The following is a 19,184-nucleotide window of genomic DNA, read 5'->3' as shown; positions in this document are numbered from 1 at the left end:
TTCTGCTCAATTTGGAACTTAATCTTTTGTATTCGGTGAGGTATGGACCTTTTCCCAAATGGCTATCTTGACTGAATACCCGTTTATTTAAGTCTGTCTTTAACCCAAAGATTTGAGATACTGACTTTATTATATACTAAAGTTCTGTTGTAATATCTGGATTTTCTGTTTTGTTACATTGGCCTATTTTTGTACTAATGCAATACTATTTTAATTATAAAGGTGTTGTGTTATGTTTTAATATTTGGTAGGGTTACTTCTTCAGAGCCTGTTTTTACTGTTTTCCTAGCTATTGTAGATATCTTTTTCTACAAATATTAACTCATTTTGTATTTTTATTGGTAGTGAGTCCGCTTCTTAGGAGCTGCAGACATTTTGATGGTATTGAGACGTTTGGTTGTTGAGACATCTTAATCAAGAACAAGGGCTATCTTTCCATTTGTGTCTTTCATGAATGTTTAATAGATATGTTCATATTTTGAACAGATCGTAAGTTTATGCTTCAGTATTTTAATTTCTTTGTTGCCTTTGTAAACGGGATTTCCTCTTTTTTTTTTTTTTTTTTTTTAAACCTCCCCCCCCCCCCCCCCCCCGCCCCCACATGCTGGTGTCTGGGGTTTCCTTTTTTTATTATTATTATTATTTTTTTAATATAATTTATTGTCAAATTAGCTTACATAAACACCCAATGCTCATCCCAACAGGTGCCCTCCTCAGTGCCCATCACTCATTTTCCTCTTTTAAGCATCTGCTTTATATTGACAATGAAAAAAATTATACTGCCCCTCCCCCACCCTTGCCTTAGATATCTGTTCTTTTTTTCCCCCGTCTTAACAATCCTCTTTTATGTAATTAAGGTGAGTTGGCAGGGAGCGATTATACTTTATTCTTTTTATTTTTCTTTTCAATATATGAAGTTTATTGTCAAATTGGTTTCCATACAACACCCAGTGGTCATCCCAAAAGGTGCCCTCCTCAATACCCATCACCCATCCTCCCCTGCCTCCCACCCCCCATCAACCCTCAGTTTGTTCTCAGTTTTTAAGAGTCTCTTATGCTTTGGCTCTCTTCCACTCTAACCTCTTTTTTTTCCTTCCCCTCCCCAATGGGTTTCTGTTAAGTTTCTCAGGATCCACGTAAGAGTGAAACCATATGGTATCTGTTTTTCTCTGTATGGCTTATTTCACTTAGCATCACACTCTCCAGTTCCATCCATGTTGCTACAAAGGGCCATATTTCATTCTTTCTCATTGCCACGTAGTACTCCATTGTGTATATAAACCACAATTTCTTTATCCATTCATCAGTTGATGGACATTTAGGCTCTTTCCACAATTCGGCTATTGTTGAGAGTGCTGTTATAAACATTGGGGTACAAGTGCCCCTATGCATCAGTACTCCTGTATCCCTTGGGTAAATTCCTAGCAGTGCTATTGCTGGGTCATAGGGTAGGTCTATTTTTAGTTTTTTGAGGAACCTCCACACTGTTTTCCAGAGTGGCTACACCAATTTGCATTCCCACCAACAGTGCAAGAGGGTTCCTGTTTCTCTACATCCTCTCCAGCATCTATAGTCTCCTGATTTGTTCATTTTGGCCACTCTGACTGACGTGAGGTGATATCTGAGTGTGGTTTTGATTTGTATTTCCCTGATGAGGAACAACGTTGAGCATCTTTTCATGTGCCTGTTGGCCATCCGGATGTCTTCTTTAGAGAAGTGTCTATTTATGTTTTCTGTCCATTTCTTCACTGGGTTATTTGTTTTTCAGGTGTGGAGTTTGGTGAGCCCTTTATAGATTTTGGATACTAGCCCTTTGTCCGATATGTCATTTGCAAATATCTTTTCCCATTCCGTTGGTTGCCTTTTAGTTTTGTTGGTTGTTTCCTTTGCTGTGCAGAAGCTTTTTATCTTCATAAGGTCCCAGTAGTTCAGTTTTGCTTTTAATTCCCTTGCCTTTGGGGATGTGCCAAGTAAGAAATTGCTATGGCTGAGGTCAGAGGTCTTTTCCTGCTTTCTCCTCTAGGGTTTTGATGGTTTCCTGTCTCACATTCAGGTCCTTTATCCATTTTGAGTTTATTTTTGTGAATGGTGTGAGAAAGTGGTCTAGTTTCAATCTTCTGCATGTTGCTGTCCAGTTCTCGCAGCACCATTTGTTAAAGAGACTGTCTTTTTTCCATTGGATGTTCTTTCCTGCTTTGTCAAAGATTAGTTGGCCATACGTTTGTGGGTCTAGTTCTGGGGTTTCAATTCTATTCCATTGGTCTATGTGTCTGTTTTTGTGCCAAGGGAGCGATTATACTTTACATACCCCTAGATGGATGCATGAACCAGGTCTCCGTGAATATGTTGGGGACCAAGACTTGGGGCAAATCCAAATGGATTTATGATTTTGCTTAATGGGCTATGTCTTCACTGTCTGTGCAGCTAATTCACTGATACTTTGGGAGAAATACATGTAACCACTTATCCCTCATGCAGATGTACTCTGTTCGACTAGACTGTGCCTAATCTTATGTGGATGTGAAGACAGAACATAAATAGATAATAGTGCTAGTTTGGTTTAAGTGTGGGGGTCAGGAGAAGAGCTGATTGACCCTATTTTCTAGATACTTGTTTTTTTTATTGCTAATAACTGGCCTAGTACATCCTCATTAATAGGAATGAGAATGAAAATACTTAACTATAATCCGTTGTGACAGAGATGGTACTGAAACTGTTAAGAGCTTTTTGCCTTGAAGGGCCAGGGAAGGCCTCACAAGGAGGTATTTGAAGTGGGCCTTGAATGAGTAAGAGTTTTCCAGGAGGATGGTCTTTCTGGGCAGAGTACTGCTTGAGAAAAAGGTTCAGGGGTTTTCTACACAAAAAATGCTTTTTTCACAAAAAGTCCGCAGAGAGGTCAGGTGTGGAGCTGTTCAGTTGGATGGAGTGCTGGGTTCGCAGTGGCTGGGATGGGGTCAGTGTGCTGGTGCAGGGCCAGGTTAAGTGATGATCTGCAGTGATAAGGAACTGAAGTTTTTTCCTGGAAATTGGTGTTTCTCAAACGTGGTGGTAGGCGCAGTGCTGAGAGCATTGTAGGCTACCATTTTGTGTATTTGCTAAGTTTCTTCTTCTATAAACTTGACAGATAAAGTTTCTGGGTAATCAGTTTATCATGATACAGTGACACGGAAGAATTATAAAATTTAGTGTTGATGTTCATTTTAATGTAGCAGACCTTGTATGCCCTCAGAAATCAATTTTGTATATTAATAATGCTTTATCGTGGGTTGTCAAAAGGTGATAAAAATGAAGAAAAGTACTTTTGGGATTCTGAGACTGCACGATTGAAAAGAAATGCATTCCTATAAAAATAGGATTTCTTTGTTTCCTTTGAGCATTAAGAAAAGCTGTTATTGAGGAATTAAATCTCACGAGTTTTATATGATCTTTTCTTTTATCTTTGGTAAATATATATATTTGAAAAGATGAGTAATGGTTTTAAGGCGATTAATTATGCTTGATTTTTAAAAAATAAATCTTTTAAAATATTTTTAAATACTGAATTAATGATTATTTGTGTTTGTTTTGGATCTGTATTAACTATTGCTATATGTTTCCATTTTTCAATTTAATGAAGTTAATCAGTCTTTTATGGTGCTCTTGCTTAGTGTTTTTATCTTCCCTTATCTATAATTCAGTGAGAAGTGTAATTTTTAAAAGCATTGCATTCAGACAAGGGTATTTATGTGAGTTTCAGACAGAAACTGAGTCATAGCCATTGAATGCAGATGAACAATTTGAATTATAAAGGATATGAACCATCTTTAAAATGTAAATGCATGGCTGTGTCTTCCAGCAAATCAGGTTTTACAGTCCATACGTATTTGTTAAATATTAGTTGTTGAGTGAATAAAAATATTAAGATTAGAAATTGCGAATGCAAAATGGGAACAAAACATTTTATTGCTCTATAAGGTATTTTCTGCTTCATGTATTTCATTCTGAATTACATTTCTTGGTGGTTCTGTGTTAACTTTGATTTACTCCACATCCTGCTTATATTTGCATAACTATCTCTGCAAGGGAGTCCTGAGTGTTTCCCTCCTATGCGATGGTAGTCCCCACCCCTAATCCATGGGTCATGTTTCAAGACCCCCAGTGGATGTCTGAAACTGTAGATAGTACTGACCCCTATACCTACTTGTTTTTTCCTATACATACATATCTGTGATAAAATTTACTTTATAAATTAGGCACATAAGAGATTAACGATAACCAATAATGAAATAGAACAGTTATAACAATATATTGTAATAAAAGTCATGTGAATGTAGTCTCTCTCAAAATATCTTATTGTCCTATGCTCACCCTTCTTCCTGTGATGATGTGGGATGATGAAATGCCTGTGTGATGGGATGAAGTGAGGTGAATGACGTAGGCATTGTAGCAGCGTTAGGCTATTGTTGACCTTCTCACAGTGTGTCAGAAGGAGGACCATCTGCTTCCAGACTGCAGTTGGCTGCAGGGAACAGAAACCATGGAAGGTGAAATCGTGGTTTAGGGTTACTATTGGACCTTCTTGTGTGTACTTGGCTCTCAGCATTTTGTTGGATTGAATTGCCATTTTGTCATCTTTTAAAGACCTGTTCTATTCTTTGAAAATGCCTCAGATTATCTAATTGTGGTCATCTTAGCCTCAATACTTATTCACTGCCTTTCAACTGACAGTCTTATGTATAAAAGCATGATCTTAAAAGTTTGTGTACTGGGTACTGTGCCAGTGAAGAAGGAGTGATTAACTGTATGAGGAAAGGCTTCTCAGAAGTGCAGACATTTGAACTGAGCTACAAGGATGAGTACTAGGCAGAGAAGGAAAGGTGAATGAGTCAGGCACAGCATCCAGTGTGGAAAGAGGCTTGTAGTCAGGAAAGGCCACATGTGGCCTCTGGGAAGGGGAGCACCTAGATGCAAGTTATGTCCTGCACAACTTTTTGGTGCTACAGATTATATGAATGGCAGAAGGTGCTGGGGCTTCAGGCTGTATTTATATAGTTGGAAATTTTGGTAATTTATCATCTTCTGTCTTAAAGGTAAAATTAGTTGTTATTGGGACTAAAATTAGAGCTCTAATTCATGAGGCACTGTTATTATTTCATAAAAATCTTCCATCAAAATAGTTTCTCAGGGAAGAAAAAATTTTTTAACCACAAGCACTTGGATTTAAATAACATGAAAATGAATTAACTGAATCTCAAGTACTTCATATTTGTGGGAATTAACTCTTTTTTTTAGTTTATTTTTATTTTGAGACAGATACAAAGAGCAAACGGGGGAGGGGCGGAGAGAGAGGGAGACAGAATAGCAAGTAGGCTCTGCACTGACAGAACCATAGGATCATGACCTGAGTCTAAATCAGGAATCAGACGCTTAACTGCTTGAGCCACCAGGTGCCCCTCTGGGAATTAACTTTTAAGCAGCTTTGTAATATTTTTATTTTATTGTCATTGCTGAGTAAGAAAAAGATCGTAGTTTGGTCTTCACAGTATTATCTGCCTCTCAAACACAGTTGTCCAAGCATGTGTTTTGTGTACGTTGAGATGTTACTTGACAGTGTCACTTGATAAAGGTTGCCTCGTTCAACATGGCTGCTGCTTTTAACCCCAAACAAATTTTAGGCACACCTTTACCCAGTATAGCTGTTTTCCCAGTTTCCCACTGTTAATTGAGCTTTACCTTTCAACAGGACTTTTGAAACTGATTTGACACAGTTTCGTGTATTTATTTGGATAAGCAGTGCCATGTGGTGGCCAGCAGCTTGTAGTTTTGGAGCTGGGGTTGAATTCTGGCTTGGCTACTTACTACCTTTGTAACTAGGAGAATTCTCTCTCCTTGCCGTAGTTGTTTGTAACTTAGTTGCTTGATTGTAAGTGGGGTAATTGTATTACCATTCCTAAAGTTGGTGTGAGGCTTAAATGCTTAATACATTTAAAGCTCTTAGGTGCTTTGCATGTAGGAGGTCCTTTAAACCAAAACAAACCAAAACAAAACAAAACAAGTCCAGCTTTTAATTTCTCCCAGATACCTATGTGTCAGTTATTTTCTTTCTTTCTTTTTTTTAATTATTATTTTCATTACATTCTTCCTAGTGAAGCTCCTCTTCCCCCCTTTTTTTGATCTTCAAAACAATGTTTATCTTCAGTGTATATGATTGGGTTTTGAAAATCACCCCAGGAGTGATGGTTTCATGCAGTTAATGCTCATAGTTTTCTTTCTGAAGAGATACTGAGGTTTAGCATCTGTTTACATCTATACAGTGATAAAAGCCATGTTACAAATTATCATCCAAGTTCATCCTGTTTCCAAAGGTTGGCTGTGGCTTCCTGCAGACTCACTAATTGTGATTCAAGTGGTGCTTTCCTTTCCTTTCCTTTCCTTCCCCTCAGTGTCATGGTGGTGAACCTTGGGAATGACCTCAGGTCATTTGATCCTTCTGTGATTTCAGGTTCTGGATTTCCTTCAAGATCTTGCATATTTCACTGATACCAAACTTTCACATAAAATGTTCCATTTTCAAGCCCCATCTATCATTCTAATTGAAAAAATGCCTGGTTGCAAAGGCCAAATAAAACAATATAGCTGGTTAGGGATGCCTGGGTGGCTCAGTAGGTTAAGCATCCTGTTCTTGGTTTCGGCTCAGGTCATGATCTCGCGTTCTTGGGATCGAGACCTGCAATGGGCTCTGCGCAGACAGCATGGAGCCTGCTTGGGATTCTTCTGTCCCCTTCTCTCTCTGTCCCTCCCCAACTTGTGCTCTCCCGTTCTCTCTCAAAATAAATAAACTTGAAAAAATTATTTTAAAAAAACAGAGCTGGGTAAAACACTAAAATCACAAGTTATTTCCACTTAGCTGCTACTACAGTATTTTTCAAAATATATTCCTTGGGATATTAATGTATTTTACAGGGAAAAAGGACTGGTCAAAAATACATTTTGGAAATAGTGGGCCAAACAATGTTCAACATGTGTATTTTTCATTTTACTGTTTACGGCTTTGCTTTGCTTTTTCTTTCTTTTTAAAAAATGTTTATTCATATTTAAGAGAGAGAGAGAGAGAGACAGAGTGTAAGTGGTGGGGGAGGGGGTGGAGACACAGAGAGAGGGAGACAGAATCTGAAGCAGGCTTCAGGCTCTGAGCTGTCAGCACAGAGCCTGATGCAGGGCTCGAACTCCCAAGCCGTGAGATCATGACATGAGCTGAAGTCAGATGCTTAACCGACTGAGCCCCCCAGGTGCCCCTAGGCTTTTCATGTGCCAGTGTGAGTTCCCACGAAGAGTGCATGATGTGCAGCAGCTCCCAAATGCATTTACCCATGGGACCCCTTTGTGCAGTTAGGGGCTCTTCGGGAAACCCTGAACTGTGCTGGCGTTTTACATTCCTCCCACTCCATGGCTTTCTCTCAGTCCTTTGTAGTACAGCCTCAACACTGTTATCAGAGTGACTTTCGTCCTTCCTTAGTGTCTCTCAGACACCTTCAGAACTTTTGATCATCATCTTATACCAGTACGTGTCTCTGGGCCTTCTCTGCCCCTTGTACATGTTCTTTCTTGCCTTGGCTTGGGATGCCCTGCCTCCATTACATCTTCTCTGAAAAACTTTCCCTGATGCCCCCAGTGATTTACTCTGACTTTCTCCACTAATGTGAGATCATACAGCCATTTAATTCATTGAACATATTTGTTGAGCATATATACTTTTTGTGAGACTGGAAGTTACCAACATTAAATTGATTGAAGAAGTTGTTTGGAGTTTAATTAAATTTTTATATATATCTTTGTCTTTTTATTTTCTTTCTCTAGTGTTCTTTTAAAGATGACAACATCCGTTCCTTATTAAAACCTTTAGAACTGGAACTACAAAAGACAGTCCATACCTACTGTGGAAAAATTTACAAAATATTTATCAAACAGCTAACAAAAAGCATACAAGATCGTTATGATAGACCACCAAAGGAAAGGTGATTCTTGGTGACTGCCAAATCAAATGAATTAAAACAACAAAATATCAGGGGATATGTGTGAAGGAATAGTCTTGAATGAAGTGTTCAGGAAGGAATTATTCATCTTCAGAATAATTGTTTTTCCTGAAGAAGTTAAATAAGCAAATATTCATGTAATGAAGAATAAGTTAAAGTATTGGATCCCAACAAGAAGACACTTTTGATCTCTGATGTTTTGTAATGTTATTTGCTGTCATTCCAGTATTGATGAAAACATTGAATGGTTGTAGCCTACAGAATTTGGTTGACTCTTCTCAAGTAAATAAGAACAGTAGGGGTGTATGGATGGAGAAAATGTACCTCATACACAGTGAAAACACTCAAACTGTGAGTATAGCAGTAGTTTTATGTCAGCACTAACCTCACTTTAAATGTGTGACACAAAGTTTACAGGAACAGAACGTGTTCTGTTTCTAAAGCAATGTGATGTAACCGATGTAACTATTGACAATCGATGTGTGCCTTTATACATTTCATCTCTGTTTTAAACTATTTCTGTGACAATCATGTTTAAGATTAGATTATAAGTAAGCTGCACGTTTAAAACTGAGCTGTATAAGAAAGTGAAAAAAACGGTAAAAATGTTGGGAGTTTTTGTCTCTTTGTGTGTTTGTGAAATGTAGTATTTTCATTTGTATATGCTAACCTGTCTTGCCAAAACTCAGATCTGAGATTGTTAAACAGATATTTTTGGAAATTTTCATCACTTTAAATGAAAATTTTCAGCTTTACTGGGCATTCTGGAAGCAAAAGATCTGCTGATCATATTTGAGAACCTAACTAGTATACTTCCGTGATTGTGGAAAATGTGATGGACCAAAATGCATAAGCTGTATACTTCCTGTGAACAGTAGTATTGGTTACAATGAAGCAGGAAAAAAAGTGGTCCATTTAAATTTTTTTTTCCTTCTACCTCAGAATGGCTTTGCAAGATACTTTTGAAGAAGCAAATGTAGAGAGCCTTACTTTAAGTCAGTCAGACAACGTTCATGAATGATTTGGATTAAGAAGATTGTTCTGAGTATTAAAAAAGTAGTTTTGATTGGTTTAATGTACATGTCTTCCTTTTTTGAGCATCACTTAAGACTTTCTTTTAATCTTGAAACATTATTTCTCTTAGTGTTCTTGACTACTCTCTAACGTAACTGTAGATTCTGAGTACTTAGCATGTACTGTCCTGCAGTGTATGTCTCACTTTAGTAAGTACTACATGGTTATTCTTTTCCCTTTTGATATCTTAATACTTAGAGAAGGGAAAATCATGAAGGAAGAATACCACTTGCGTGAAAATAGTGGTGATTAGCTTTATAAAGCTAGAGTGCCCTCTGTGGAAACATGACATATGCAGATAGACATGGTCAGTGTGGTTGTCCCCTGTCTTTTTCACTTTAGTCAGGGTCAAATTGAGAGAGGAAGGTGTAAAAAAGGCAAATTGGAAGTTAATAACCAGCCCAGCATTCTTCGAATAGATGGGTTTAGAGAACACAGCCTCTATGTCGTTGGCAGAATGCCATGGTGAATATGAGATCTTGTGAACTGTGCTGAAATTGAGTTTATTGAGTAGAAAATGAGAATCCTAGAATTTTGAAGTTTGGAGGGTACATATAAGATCATTTCTAGTGGCCTCCAAGAGAGAACTTTGCCTGTCTATATTAGACTCTCGTGGGGAGCTTGTTGAGTGTGGATCCCTGGGCTTCACTTAGGAGACTCTTGTACACTGTGTCTAGGATGGAGTCTGCAAACATTTTTTTTTAGTGAAGAGATTTAAAAACTACACAAAAGTAGAACAGTACAGTGGTACTTCTTGCCCAGATCAAACCCTTAAAATATCTTAATGATGTTTGCATTATCTATTCCCCTTTTCTTTGCTGAAGAGTCTCTTAAAGAAAATCCCAGAGAGCCTATTATTTCATCACTATAAGTACTTTGGTAACTATGATGACATCATACCTCCTTTGACTTCATTTACTATCCATTCCTAAGCAAATTTCCTTAATTGTCTCCGATGTTAGAATTAGGGTACAAAAATAAGTCCTATGATTCTGTTTTTAATAAGCACCTCAGGTGATTCTGATGTCAGCTAGTTTGGAACTATTAGGAATCATTTTGCCAACTTGAAGATTGAAGTTAGAATACCATAATTCTTGGCACAGCTGGATTATAAATGTGATTCTGAAATATTAGAGTAATTGGGGTTATTGAAAAAATAGGAATTTATATTATTAGTAAGTTTCTTAGTTTTAATTTCCTCAGTGAACAGAGAGCCTCTAATAGAGTGGGTTGGGACTGTGTAGAGTATGGTCATGATTTAATCCAACTGAACTGTATACTGTGGTCTCATGTTGTGACTTATTTACACTGTCACATGCTCCATACTGTAGATCAGTTAGAAGGTTCTTCATCTGGTTTATTCAGACCTGACTTAATTGGGCATTTTACCATAAATTGGGGTATGGTGAAAACTTCCTACTTCAGGGGCTATATTTACCTAAAATTTAGGTTATTACAGAAAGTTCATAACAATAGTAAAATGAGTTTTCTGAATTTATCTTTCGATAGGGTAACTTTTTCTTTGAGAATTCTTAAGAAAGGCAGTTCTCAGCATTAATGAAATAAAATTGTAGAACAACTTAGAGAACATATTATATTTCTTTTCATAAAACAGTATATCTATGCAGTTTATATAAATTACATTATATAATGTTCTTTGAGTCTTTGTGTTAGAACAATTCTGACCTCAGAACGATCTCTGGGCTACGGTATTACCAAAGTGGAATGACTTCAAACTGTAGTCAAACTTTATTTGTATGAAGTAGCCATCTTAAAAGAACTTGGAAACCTTTAGAAAATATATATTGTGATTTACATTTTAAAGCAATACATAAAATTTTTTTCCTTGTGAGGAATAGTTCATAATATATAAGGTAACCCCAGTTATCTTTTGGACACTTTAGAACCTGAAATAATAGTACCGCTTATCTGTTGCTCTTTCGTCTTGCCTCCCATGAGATGTTACTGGTATAGTGGAAAGAAAACTAGTCTGTGTGTTACATCTGGATTATTTTCTTGGCCTGGGATCCCAGGCATTTCATTTCACCTTCCATGTGCCTTGGTTTGTAAACAATCAATATGCTCTTCCCACCTCATGAGACTCAGAAGTCGTAAGTCAGGAAGTTATGTGACTCAACAGAAATGACGGATTTGAATGCATTCTCTATGGTTTGTACATGCCACCCGAGCATTACTGTTGAGGTTCTGTTTTGTCATGTTGCCTCCTCTACATATCATTTTGTTTCCTTGGGGTGAGTGGATGAGTGTTTTCTGACATGTATTATATCTCCAGTATGAATTTGCTTATATTATGTAAGGAGGAGTTTTTAAGAAAGAGAAAGCAGAGCAGAAAGGGGTGATTATAAATGAATAATCAAATAAAGAGAAGGAAAAAAGAGAAAGTGAGAAAAGTGAGGAAAGAGAAGGGAATAAAAGTGAGAATGGCAAACGGCAGAGTAAGAGAAAAGATGGAATGAGAGTGGGAAAATCGAGAAGTGGAGATGGAGAGAAATGCTATGGAAACAGTCACTTTTTAGTTTAGCACCCCCTCCCCATGCAACTGTCTTCCTGGCTTGTGTTTCAGTTCATGAGACCCTCCAGGGTCAGGAGGGGTGTTGGCTTTCATAGAGGTGGGCAGCACAGCTACCTTGGTTTGATTTATCAATACTAGAGTCTTTTTCCGGTCACTCTACTCACTGACCTAAATTTAGTGATGATGATCAACATTGTATTTTTTTTTTACCTGGATCCCAGTTTGTGAGCTAAGTCCTGTGGAAACATGATGACAGATACCCTCCTTTATAATATTGTTCTAAAGTCATCCCAGGTGTTGGGTTATGCAAGACTAACCACATGGATTCACAGGGGAGGCTGGGGTGGAGGGGATGGCTTGGTTAGGTCCGAAGGGCCCCAGGAATCTTAGCAGCAGTTTTTTACATGAAACTGATAGGAAGCCAGATTTGGGAATCATTGCCCTGCTTTGAATGGCAGTTTACACAAAAAATCACATCTATTGATTCCTCAGTAGACATATTTGCAGTCACACCATTAAGAATGGATTCAAGAGAATAGGAGAAACACACTGAAGGGAAAAGCCTGAAAAGATACCATTCAGTGTCTCTCAGAAGTTTGTACTGTAAGTAATAAATACTTTAATGGTAATCAGAACCTCTTTGAAGTGTTTTAGAAAGATCATGGATCTGTTTTTTGTTTTTAAATAACTCTTTTGGTTCCTTAGAGTATATAGAGAAGGATAGGAGGGGTGCAATGTTTCAGGTGTGGGGCCAGTTATCCATTCATTAAATGTCTTTCAAGTGTCTTAAAACAACAATTGCCTTATGCATTTTAATATTTAATAAAAGTAGATTAAATAGTGATTTGTACTGTAACAGTTATCCTTTTATACATTGCCAAAGCAACCCTTTTTTGCCTCTTAAAGTTTGGCTAAGCTGTTCTGATATTTGCTGTTTCCTAATTAACTGAACATGAAACCAGATTTCTAAAACCAAGTTATATAAACTTAAGACAAGTCTAAGAGGTGGCACAGGAATGTTCTTTTTTTTTTTTTTAAATGAAAAATGACTATAATGTTAATTCAGATATCTAGGAATTACTCAACCATGAGAAGAATGTGGAATAGCTGTTGGACTAGGTAGTTCAAAATTGATTATATGTCAAATTTACTTTTAAATGGAAAACAGTATGTCGTCACCATATCTCTTATCTCTACCAATAATTCCAAGTGTCTAATGGTACTGTTTGTTTAGAATTTTCTATAAACTCAATTTGTAAACAAAAGAGTGCCTTTGAAAAGATAGGGAAAAAAAAATCTCTTGAAAATTTCTCTTATTACCAATACTGTGAATGCTTTTTGAAGGGTCTGTGGTCAGGCATTTTAATATCAAACTTAAGAACTGATGCGGAACCTTTGCTTATGTTTAGTTTATATATACAATCTGAATTTGTGAGCATATTCACACATGTATTACCATGCAACTCCTTGTAAAACATGAAGAGAACGCAACAGTGTTATTCCATTTAAAAAGTAAGTTAACTTTGTGATGGAAAATAGCTGTTTTTAACTTTGTATAAAATCTCTTCAGGGAATATTGGAATGTTGTGCAAAAACAATTCAAGGTTTGTAGTATACCTGTAGAATAGGTCATCCATTCAAGACTTAGCAAAACCCACATACATTATATGCATTGTCATCAGTGTTTGAGAGCTGGACCAATGGTTTTTTATGGATGCTGTAATAGAAGATCTATGAAGGGGATGATGGTTTGCACCTGTCCTTGAAATAAGAAACTGGAAAAATTTGCAAGTGTTTCAATTTTTCATAAGCATTTTGCATAAATACATTAATATTTTGAGTTTGGTCCTAAAGCTACAGGAAGGACTGTTGGTATACTGTGATATATAGAAATTACTACCCTTAAACTGCCTTTTACCTTAAAATATTATGGTTTTAGGATAATTTGGTTATCTTCCTCCCAGTATTTGGTGTATCTTGAAATTTATTAAAGGGGTATAAGATGATAGATTTGGATGTAACCTGAGAATAATGGAAAGTTGCTTTGTTCTGTTGTGGGGGAATTCAGTTCCTCTTTTTCTTGAGAAACTGTATTGCTGTTGCTAAATAAACATGTACTTGATAAATGTTTAATTTCTTCAAATGATGTGTCTGAATTATTCTAGCAATCAAAAACAATTTTGGAATCTTTAGGGCTGAGATCCCTGATAACTAGGAGCCTAGACTGTAAGCAATTTCAAGATTGGTTATTTCTACAGCTGAACAGTGTCATCAGAAGCTAGGTACTGTCTGTTTTTCAGCATTTTCAGCATGTGAGCTTGGTCTCAACCACATGGCCACAGAGTGACAGCTAATATCCAGGTGCACATGACAACTAGAGGCAGAAATATACGTCTTTTTTTGCAAGAAGAAGGTTCTACTAGCTCTTATAGCCATAATAATGTCTGTCTAAAACAGCCGCTTTGCAAAGGGAATGCAATTCATTAACAGTTGGCTCAGACCATGGAGATTTGCCCCAAACTTCAAAATGGTCTTCCCTTGAAAAATGGCTGCTCGGAGGAAAGGGAACAACGTTGGCGTTCTGTTAAAAGTTGGTTGGGTAGAAGGGTTAGGAGCTTGGGAGACAGCAACAGACCACACATTGGTTTACTGGCCCAAGTATTTCTTATAATTTCCAGGGGATTACTTTTCAGATTAGAGACCAGTACATTTTCTGTGCTAAAGGGTAATTTTGCTTTAAAAGTTGTCTGTATTGTTATGATCTCACAGTTCTCAGTTTTATATATTTTATTATTTATACAATGTGTTTTCTAGTCATGATATACAGGGTTTTAAAAGATTATTGAGATGATGACTACTTCCAAGAAGTCTTTAAAAGTTATTTTAAATTCATGGTGAAAAATTTATTAATACTTATTAGCAGTCTTTATCATGTTTTCCATTAAATCTTTTATAAGTTACAGAATGTCTCTAGTGAAACAAAAATTCAAATAATATGGAAGACTTAAAAGTATGTGAAGTAATGCAACCCCTATCAAAATACAAACAGCATTTTTCAGAGAACTAGAACAAATAATTCTAAAATTTGTATGGAACCACAAAAGACCCCAAATAGTTAAAGCAATCTTGAGAAAGAAGAACAAAGCTGGAGGTACCACAATCCCAGATTTCAAGATAGACAACAAACCTATAGTAATCAAACAGTTGTGGTCCTGGCATAGAAATGCGCACACAGATCTATGGAACAGAATAGAGAGCTGAGAAATAAGCCCACATTTAATATGGTCAGTTAATTTATGACAGAGGGGTCAAGAATATGTAATGCGGAAAAGATGGTCTCGTAAACAAATGATGCTGCGAAAAATGGAGAACTACATGGAAAAGAATGAAACTGGACCACTTTTTATACCATACACAAAAATAAACTCAAAATGGATTATAAAGACCTAAATGTGAGTCATGAAATCGTAAAACTAGAAGAAAATATAGGCAGTACTCTCTTTGACATCAGCAGTAGAAACATTTTTCTAGATGGGTCTCCTCAGGCAAGGGACACAAAAGGCAAGGAAAAAAAAACTATTGGGACTACACCAAATTAAAAAGCTTTTGCACAGCAAGGGAAACCATCACAAAACAAAAAGGCAACCTGACTGGGAGAAGGTATTTGCAAGTGACATATATGTGATAAGGGGTTAATATTCCAAAATATATAAAGAACTTCTATAACTCAACACCAAAGAACCAAATAATTCAGTTAAATAATAGGCAGACACCAGAATAGATGTACCAAAGAAGACATACAGATGGCCAATAGACACATGAAAAGATGCTCAACATCACTAGTCATCATGGAAATGAAAGTTAAAACTGTAATGAGATGTCACCTAAAATCAAAAACACAAGAAATAAGTGTTGGTGAGGATGTGGAGAAAAAGGACACATCTGTGCACTGTTGGTGAGAATGTAAATTGGTAAAGCCACCGTAGAACACGTTGTAGAGGTTCCTCAAAAAATTAAAAATAAAATTACCATATGATATGGTAATCCCATTCTTGGGTATTTACCAAAAGAAAATAAAAACACTAATTTGAAAAGAAATACGCACCCCTATATTTATTGCAGCGTTATTTACAATAGCCAAGATATGGAAACAACCCAGTGTATCCATCTGTAGATGAATTGGTAAAGAAGATGTGGTGTATAGAGATGTATAGATTATAAATACATAGAAAAAATATACATACATACACACCATGAAATATTGCCCAGCCACAAAAAAGGGTGAGAACTTGCCATTTGCAACAACATGGATAGAGCCAGAGGGTATAAGTGAAATAAATCAGAGAAAGGTAAATAGCATATGATTTCACTCACATGTGGAATTGAAGAAATAATGAACAAAAAAGAAAAACCCAGACTCTTAAATACAGAGAACTAGTGGTTGCCAGAGGGGAGGTGGGTGGGGGAAATGGGTAAAATAAAGGGGATTAAAAGTACAATTACTGTGATGAGCACTGAGTAATGTATTGTTGAATTGTTGAATCACTGTATTGTATAACTGAAACTGATATAACACTGTTAATTATACTTCAATTTAAAAAAGGTATATGAAGTGAAAAATAAAAGGTCCTCCTATCCATGGAGCACTAAAACGTTTGGTGTGTATTCTTCCAGTCTTTTGTTAAGCATGCATATATATATATATATATATATATGTATATATATATATATATATATATATGGCACACACACAGGTATGGTTGACTCCTACATTACACACTTCTAGCACTTGCCTTTTTTTTCACATATTTTTCCTTGTCAACACATTAAATTTTTTAAAAATGTTTTCTATTTATTTTTAAGACAGAGACAGAGCATGAGTGGGGTGAGGCAGAGAGAGAGGGAGACACAGAATCTGAAACAGGCTCCAGGCTCTGAGCTGTCAGCACAGAGCCTAATGCAGGGCTCGAACTCATGAACTTTGAGATCATGACCTGAGCTGAAGTTGGATGCTCAACCAACTGAGCCACCCAGGCACCCCTCCTTGTCAACACATTAGATCCACCTCATTCTTTATAGCTGCTTATGTCATAGTAAATGTACTTGTGTAGAGATTAACATACAGACATCTGAAACATAAATGTGTAAGTAATGAGTTTTTAACTTTATAATAAATAACCACTCTGCCCATTTTGCTACTTAAGTGTAATTTAATTTACTCTAAGGGGCATTAAATTGTGGACAAACAAAACTAGTACACCTCAGGCATCAAAGTAAATGTCAGATTGTTATATTTTGTTTTTTTTATTAGGATCTTTGAATTTTATTTGGATTACAAAATCATCAATATAACCTCTATATAATTTTATAGACAATAGTCTTGAAAAAACAATAAGGTACTTTATTTTTTTATTTTTTTCCCCTTTATCCCCATCCCCTATTTCCCCCAGCCTCCTACCCACCTCCCCTCTGGTAACCATCAGTTTGTTCTCGGTGGTTAAGAGTATTTCTTGGTTTGTCTCTCTCTCTCTCCCCCCTCCTTTTTTTCCTTTGCTCATTTGTTTTGTTTCTACATTTGTTTATACTTTCTAGCTCTATTCATGTCATTGCCAAATATAATTTTATTTTTTAATAAAGGAAAATTTTTGTACAGTTTATTTAATACATACTAGTAAAATAAGCAATGACAGTATTTTTGTGACAATGGTGTGTCTGAATATTGTTACTTTATAATACTGTAGTATTGTATTTAATACAATACCTTTACATTATTTTTTTTTAATTTTGAGTAGTTAAGTTTAAAAAATTTAGTTGTTAAAATTAACAAAAAATTGACCACTTAATTTGCCTGTGCTTTTGCCTGTACTTTAGTATTTAAAATCTATTAATAGGGCCACTTGCTTGGTTAAAAGGTTTTTAATCTTTTAGAACAATGTGAACAATATAATGCAATCACATGCATAATTTTGTGTTTTCTAGTAACCACAAAAGCAGTAAAAAACCCTTGAAAGTAGTTTTAATAATATGTTTTACTTAGCCTGATATATCCAAAATATCATCTGGACGTGTAATTGATATGAAAATGTTAGTGAGATAACACATTTCTTCCTTTTCTTTCTTCCTTCCTTTCTTTCTTCCTTTCTCTCTCTCTTCCTTTTCTTTTTTTTTTTTTTTAAATGTTTATATTTGAGAGAAAGAGAGACAGCATGAGTGGGGAGGGACAGAGAGAGAGTGAGGCACAGAATCCAAAGTAGGCTCCAGGTTCTGAGCTGTCAGCACAGAGCCCAATGTGGGGCTCAAACTCAAGAACTGCGAGGTCATGACCTGAGCCCAAGTCGGTTGCTTAGTTGAATGAGCCACCTAGGCACCCCAACACATTTGTTTTCATACAGTAGCATGTATTTTTCACACACAGCACATCTCCATTTGAACTTACTATGTCTCAAATATTCAGTGCCCATTAGTGCATAGTGGCTACCATATTAGGTAGTACAATTCTACAATGTAAACTATGAAGGCAAAAACCATTTCTGTTCTTACTATAGTATCTCTGTCACCTAGTACTGTGACTGATCATGGTAGAACTCAAATTTGGTGAATGAATTTTAATTGAGAGATGTTTTATAAAATTGTGTTTTGTTTTGCTTTTTGTAAATTTGGACAAGAGTTTGAACTCTGACCATCTTATTTAAAAGACATTAAATGAAATTGTATTACAAAAAAAAGTACACCCTCACTGATAGTGAAAGAAAAACCAAAAGAGGTGCATTTTTTTTTAATGTAATGAAAAATTTTGTGGTAGTTTGTTTTGTTTTTAAATGAGAGGAAACTCTATGCTGGCAAGGTTATAGAGAATCTACTACACAGAACTACAGATGATAGTGTAAGGTCGTAAGATTCACATACCCTCTTAGTTCACATTTTGGCATAATTGGTGGATCACATACAAACATTAATCTCAAATCTGTACTAAACCTGAGTCTGCTACCGTAGAGTTGGACTTCTCCATGTTACTATAGCTTCCTTCTAAAGCCACACCCTTCATTTTGCACTAAATCCTATACCCTCTTGCGTAAACCCAAGAACATTATTGCATCAATTCTTACGTCTTTACAATTTTTTTTTTCACTCTACTGGATCATTTCCATTTCCAGCAAACTTCCTTGAAAGACTTGTCCATATTCTGTTTCCAATTCCTCTCTCGTCAAGGTTATCAGTGACTTGTGTGTTCTTAGTTCCAATGTCCAGTTGCTAGTTATCATCTTATTTGACCTATCAGCAGCATTTGACAGACTTTCAAGGATGATTTTCATTGAAACACTTTCTTCAGTTGGCCTCCGGTTCATCATACTCTGTGTTCCTCTTTCCTCATCCAGCACTTCTTTGCGGTTTCCTTCCTGGCACTCCATCTCCTTCTCACTCTCTTAATGCTAGAATATATCAGACCTTCAGTGATCTCATCCAACTGATGTCTTTAAAAACATTGACTCTCCCCCCACCCCACAATTTCTGTCATCAATCAAGAGATATGTCAAATTCCAGACTTTTCTACTGCACATTCCTAC

At 36.4% G+C, this 19,184-nt stretch overlaps 1 protein-coding gene across 7 annotated transcripts in view; it reads left to right on the top strand.

The window, feature by feature from the left end:
* GXYLT1 (glucoside xylosyltransferase 1) overlaps positions 1-13,762 on the top strand; it is a 56,997-nt gene extending 43,235 nt beyond the window's left edge. For 3 of the 7 annotated variants that reach the window (XM_042946270.1, XM_042946267.1, XM_042946264.1), the window contains 2 exons: positions 7,837-7,994; positions 8,239-13,762. In XM_042946270.1, coding sequence (XP_042802204.1) covers positions 7,837-7,994; positions 8,239-8,266 — 186 coding nt within the window. In that variant the 3' untranslated portion in view covers positions 8,267-13,762. Of the gene's footprint in view, positions 1-7,836 lie in introns of all 7 variants that reach the window. The other 4 variants (XM_042946266.1, XM_042946268.1, XR_006204788.1 and 1 more) reach the window with 3 other exon arrangements.
* Positions 13,763-19,184: the final 5,422 nt, after the last annotated feature.

The sequence above is a fragment of the Panthera leo genome, chromosome B4 (genome assembly GCF_018350215.1).
Source record: "Panthera leo isolate Ple1 chromosome B4, P.leo_Ple1_pat1.1, whole genome shotgun sequence".
Lineage (NCBI taxonomy): Eukaryota > Metazoa > Chordata > Mammalia > Carnivora > Felidae > Panthera > Panthera leo.
The sequence above is the reverse complement of the archived record's forward strand: the minus strand, read 5'-3'. Positions and strand labels throughout refer to the sequence as shown.